The sequence below is a fragment of the Metarhizium album genome (assembly GCF_000804445.1).
Source record: "Metarhizium album ARSEF 1941 chromosome Unknown scaffold_7, whole genome shotgun sequence".
NCBI classification, from domain to species: domain Eukaryota; kingdom Fungi; phylum Ascomycota; class Sordariomycetes; order Hypocreales; family Clavicipitaceae; genus Metarhizium; species Metarhizium album.
The window spans coordinates 1,071,747-1,077,529 of NW_024467581.1; the positions used below are offsets into that span (position 1 = coordinate 1,071,747).

Consider the following 5,783-nt stretch of genomic DNA (forward strand, 5'->3'; position numbering starts at 1 on the left):
TGGGATGTTTCGGCGGACGAAATAATCAAGCCCATATTGGGGTTGTTGGCTACTCTCTGGGAGAGTAACTCAGGGTCTCCTTCATGGGGATTGCCAACATTTCAACTGCATGTGCGTGCTTCAGGACAGGCTGGCTGCTGCCTAGGACTATCACGCATGCCACGTAACTACTTGGTAACTTACTTATACGCCTTGTTTTTACCATTTTGGTCGGCCCGCATTCGCGTTGGTCCTTGCGGCGCAACTAACTTCCGGCACAGTGCTCCAGTACGTACCTCGAGCGCTGGGGCAAGTCCAGCCGGCATCAACTGGTCCAGATGATCGCTTCCCCCTTCATTTCTTCATTTCGGGGACTTGACTTTTCAGTTTTCTTGTGTCGCAGCGTCATGCCAGCCTCGGCGATGCCACAAGATCGAACTGATCAGCGTCATCCCGCGCAACCACACGATTCCGGGTCAGATTCAGATTTGTCTGGCCGATCTCATTCGGAGTCGCTGCAAAGGGCTCTTTCCGGTGACGACAATGTTCTGGTTCCAATGCGCTACCCAGCCCTGAAAGAGGCATTCCTCACGTCCCTCGAGGCCAAGAAGGATGTCATTGAGGCAACAGTTCGGTTTCATCTACGGGCTCGCAATTGCTACCTGAGTGCCCGCGAGGTCTGGAAATCGGGCTCTTTCAACGTCGCCATTCCCGTCCATATTTCGCGAGGTCGGACCGTCTTGATGCGCATTCCATTCCCGCATCGTATTGGCGAAGACCAATGCCCAGGAAACCTCGAAGAAAAGCTCCGGACTGAGATTGCTACCTACATATGGCTGCGTCAAAATTGCCCCGACATCCCAATCCCCGAACTGCTTGCGTTTGGGCTGCCTGACGGGTCGACGGTAAATCCAAACACAGCCTCAGCAGTATGCAATCACCCTCCGGTACGCTCCTATTAACATTCCATAGTTCTCACATCCCCTCCACGCGCCTTTCTGGGAGAAATCTTGGTGGACGTTGAAACGATTTGGTTGCCTTTTGCTCCGCCGCCCGGTACCCGTCCATCACGTCAGACGGACGACCCGTCACTCACTAGGCGTAGGCTTTTTACTCATTAGCGAGGCTCGCGGCAAAAAACTAGCCTGGTCGTGGCTGGACCACTTCGACGACAAGGCATACCGAGAGAGGCTGTTCCGCGGCCTTTCGCGTATATTCCTCTCGCTCAACTCTGTTCCCTTGCCACGCATTGGGTCATACAGGCTCCAGCCCGACGCATCTCTCGCCCTGTGCAACCGGCCGCTCAGTTTCTACTTTCACATGCTGGAGAACGAGGGCATTCCGACACGTGTTCCGCGCAACCGTACGTACGCCCAGGTCGAGTCTTACTTGTCTGATCTTCTCTCATTCCACGACAACAAAATACGGCACCAGCCCAACGCAATACATGATCAAGACGACGGCATGGCGCAGCTCGCCGCGCTTACTACCCTGCGGGCCACAATGCACCACTTTATCCGCCAGGAATGCCGTGATGGACCCTTCTTCCTGCAGTTGACAGACTTACACCAGCAGAATATCTTTGTTGACCAAGACTGGAACATCCAGACGATTATCGACCTTGAATGGGCGCACACCCTGCCTTCAGAAATGCACCTTCCCCCATACTGGCTCTCATCCAGGAATGCAGTCGATAGTTTTGATGACGAGGCTGCCATTGCCGAATATGAGGCTATACTGGAAGAATATTGGGCGGCCTACCAGGACGAGGAGAGGAAGCGCAACGGAACCGTCATCCAAGTGCCGCTTCAGCGTGACGTGTGGTCGAGAGGGAGCTTTTGGTATTTCCACGCCATCCGGGTGCCCAAGGGCATGTATACGCTGTTCAACAGGCACATCCAGCCCCTGTTCAACAAGGAGCATGCCGAAAAGAAAATATTCGACGAGGTGTTTTATTGGTATTGGGGATTTGACGTGCAGGATTTGATAGACAAGAAGCTGAGAGACAAGCAAGAGTACGTGGCGAGCGTGAGGGAGGCGTTGAGGCAAGGTCGCGAAAAGAAGCAATGACGGTTTGCAATCGAGAGGAGGAACCGGGTTCAAAGTGAGTTGGACATCCTTTGGTCTTGATCTCTCTGGCGATGAGTGAATTTTTGTGTTTCTCCAGGGCAACGAGAAGCTGTATCGAGGGTATAATGCCGTCCTGTCAAGCTTACCAGCGTTTCCTTGATGTAATGGCTTGATGTGTTGGATAGCGCTTACGCCGAGTCGTCTAATTGGCTCCAGAGACCTGCCGAATACCACCATTGGGATTGTCTGGGTGCGTCCAGATCAAAGCGCCTGCGCGGGCACTGCGTAGCCAGAGGCCTTGTTTATGTGTGTGTGTGTGTGCTCACTCTATCACTGCGTACCGAGCAGCTTCCTAGTGGACGATTTCGGCCAGACACGACTCCAGAGGTGCCCCCGCAGAGAATATAGCACGTCGACCTAGGAACGCCGGAGGACCCTCGATCAGACAGATGAGGGAAGAGGAAAGAGGAAGGCGCCGACCTGGATTTCCGAAGAGGGCTTCGAACTCGATTCGTCCCACATCTGCCGTCGAGGACCGAGGTAGACCAAGAGCTCGCCTCCCCAACCTGTTTCTGCTGCGGCCGTGCCATGTACTAGGTACAACTCCGTCGAGGACGCTGGTAAGGACGCAGAGCATTCGACAGATTAGCTGGCCGGACTGTGTCGAGATGGACCGCCCGACTTGCTGACTCGTGGCGAGATTGTCTCGTCAGCCGAGACTCGGCTCAAATGTGCCGCCTCCACACATGACCAACTGGTAGGCACGCAGGTGCGCGATGTGGAAGTTGCGGGAAGACTGCGGACCTCGGGGAAATGATCTCATCCATCGTGTATAGCCTGGTACCTCGGCGGCCCTTGTTAGAACGCCGCAGGATGCATCTCAGACATTGCACCAACGGTCTGCTTACATCGGAAGCTGCCTCGGTCGAGGTCGATTAGCAACAAGACTGACAAGACTGGACGCAATCGCTGGACACGACGGAGCGCAAAGGTATGATGCCATTGCCGGCTTACAAGTTGACGTGTAGAAAGAAAAGCCATCGAGCGATGATTAATCCGTCAGCCAAGCACTCACGTGCCATGCTCCGACTCCAGACGCCAGAGTCCAAAGTCAAACAGTTCAGTTCTCCCAAACCACCGACCGACAACCTTGGAGACTACATGCGAGGCCCTAATCTTCTTGTTCAACGTACAACGCACCCGCGTATTCCAGCATTTGATCTGCCGCCACGTACTGCCCCCGCGATTACCCCCCAAAGACCTCCTGTCAAGCCGCAACTCCCGCAAGCAGACCAAGCAGGTCGTGATCCCGCATGCTTCAGCTTTCAACACTCGCCGCTCCCTGCTGCATGCTGCACCATCTTCTATCTGACCTCGTCCCCAAGAAGCTTGGGTCGTCCAACTTTCAGGAAAGCAATTGAAATAAAAATACCAACCGGAAAACAGCCGGCTTTGGCAAAACAATCCAGCACTTCTATGCTTGCATCCACTCTGACAACGTCGCCGCCGCCGCCGCCGCCGCCTCAGCCTGCGCCATTTTTTATCCCACCATCCTCCCGTTTCGACCGGACCCATCTCCTCCTCGGAGGGCAGGCATGTACAGCCCTATCCCCCGGACCCTCGCAGCAGCAACAGTAGACGAGGCCGCGTCGCTGCCGACCTCGCAGGGGTCGGCACCAAATTCAACCATCTCAAGGCCCCTCGGTCGATCTTCCAGCAATGCCTTGAGACCCATCTGTGACTGGCAGCGATAGCTACCAAACCGGTACTCGACGACCACGCGGTCTTCAAACTCGGTCAAAGTCCTCACCTTGTCAATCTGGAACACGAAATTCCTTTCAAAATACGTCGTCAGACTGCTTTCGTTTACAAAACTCTTGTGTCCCGTGATGATCAGCACGCGCGACTCGCCCTTTTCGGTGCTCTGAGAACCGCACTTGGTCCTGTTGAGCACGATCTGTGCCCTGTGCCCACGGATAACAAGGGGATTGCTGTTTGCGCTAGCGAGCAGCCTCTGGGCCCCGGCTGGCCTGAAGAAGACGAGCTTCGCAGCCGACTTGGGATGCTTGATTCCGTCCGGGGGGCTGAGGACGGTCGCGTAGACGCGGCCGACGTCGCGGATCTTACCCAAGAGTTCGGCGACTTTGACGTCGGGGGGCAGCTGGGTGATCCAGAGGGAGCAGTTCTGGTCGGGCCGGAGGTGGTCTGCGCTGGCGTTGGCCTCGGTGTGCATGCCGCGATAGTTGGGGGAGAATTTGAGGTTGATGACGGCCTGGCTCCCGAGCGGCGTTGGCGTGACGTCCCTGCCTGTCACGCCTGGGTGGGTGACGGCCCGCATGGGCACGAAGCCGGAGGCTTGTGTGCCCGTGGTCACAGCGCTCGTCGCTGCGAGGCTGAGTTGGCGAGTGCTTTGTTTCGTGGTCAGGGCTCTTTCGGCATTTGTCTATCAGAAACCGTTAGCGCGGACTGCTCCGTCCCGTTACTTCTACTGGTGTAAGGCGTTCCCATTCTTACTGGCGTGGACCTTTTCAGATTGATTGCGTCCCGGAGGGCGTCGGAGGCGGGATACCCGTTGGAACTTTGAATACGTCCAAATAGGCCTCTAGTCTCAACATTTGGACCGTGATCAGGGGCGCCAGCGGAGGGAGCGGGCGGATGACTGTGAGAGAGAAAGGAGCATCCATTTCTGACATATTCAGCGCCTTTCCAACGTGCAAGATTGCCAGGGCCGACAAGCCCGGCTGAATTAGTGGTGGTGCCGGTTCCTTTGAATTCAGAGTGGTCGGGGTTCGTATATCCGGCAGATCGACTGAACATGGCAGCGCCGTTCGAAGTATACGATCCGTGGTAGCCGAGAGCGTTGGCAGAGTGATGCGGGCCAGCAAAGCCAATGCGACTAGCAACATCGTCAGACCGAACGACAGCGGTACGAACAGGAGGACGAGTAAATCCAGCATGGGCGTAACCATGAGCCAGACTACTACGGCTGGAGGGTACAGAGATGTCTCTGGGAAGGGAAGCGGTCGCGCCCTCGCGGCGACGTCCGGCAATAGGGGCGGGAGCTTGATGTGCAGCACCTGCAGACAGAACAGTGTCGACATTGCGCCCGGCTCTAGTCGATTGTTCAATCAAGCTTGGGACGAGATTACTGCAGGTCGTCGGCGGCAGGTTGACCCTGCGAAGCCGGAGCTGCTTTGACAACTCCAACTCTTCCATGCTCGCGTCAGAAAAAGGTGCTGTAAAAGGTTCCAGAGTCATCAAATCAGTAGCGGACTCATGACCGGAGGGCATTACCATACTAGGAGCAGGAGTAGATGGTTCCATGGCGGGCCAAGTGACCCTCCCTGAGACTGGCCGAGTGCCACTGCGACGCGATGGAGGGCGAGATCCAGAAAGCTGGCTAGTCGAAATGGAAGGGGAGTTTGAGGCGTGGTTCGAAGATACACGAGAGGTCTGATTGCAGACCACGGAGGACAGTACTCCGTGAAAATGGTGGTTTCGCAGCTGGGCATGTTGGACCAGACGCTGTTGTTGACTTGGACGAGAGTCAACCTCGATACGGGTGAGCCAGCTGGGTCGTCGACCTCCTGGAAACTGTTTCGAGAGAGGGGCGATTCGGTCCAACGCTAACGCACCGAGTCAATATTGAGTCGTCGTCACCGGCAATCCTAGAGGGTTAGCGATGCTCACCAGCTTGTTCCGAGAAGAGACGAGCAGAGTTGCCCACGCCACAG

The 5,783-nt window shown here is 56.0% G+C and overlaps 2 protein-coding genes across 2 annotated transcripts; one reads left to right on the plus strand and one right to left on the minus strand.

The window, feature by feature from the left end:
- Window positions 1-386: 386 nt before the first annotated feature.
- On the plus strand, window positions 387-2,049 carry MAM_03778 (Protein kinase-like domain protein; the record flags this gene model as incomplete). The annotated part of the gene is made up of 3 exons (XM_040822577.1): window positions 387-884; window positions 952-1,012; window positions 1,085-2,049. The coding sequence occupies 3 exons, from the start codon at window positions 387-389 to the stop codon at window positions 2,047-2,049; spliced, it is 1,524 nt and encodes a 507-aa protein (XP_040679720.1).
- Window positions 2,050-3,589: 1,540 nt separating this feature from the next.
- Window positions 3,590-5,373, minus strand: MAM_03779 (uncharacterized protein; the record flags this gene model as incomplete). Its single annotated transcript, XM_040822578.1, has 2 exons — window positions 3,590-4,492; window positions 4,564-5,373. The coding sequence occupies 2 exons, from the start codon at window positions 5,371-5,373 to the stop codon at window positions 3,590-3,592; spliced, it is 1,713 nt and encodes a 570-aa protein (XP_040679721.1).
- Window positions 5,374-5,783: the final 410 nt, after the last annotated feature.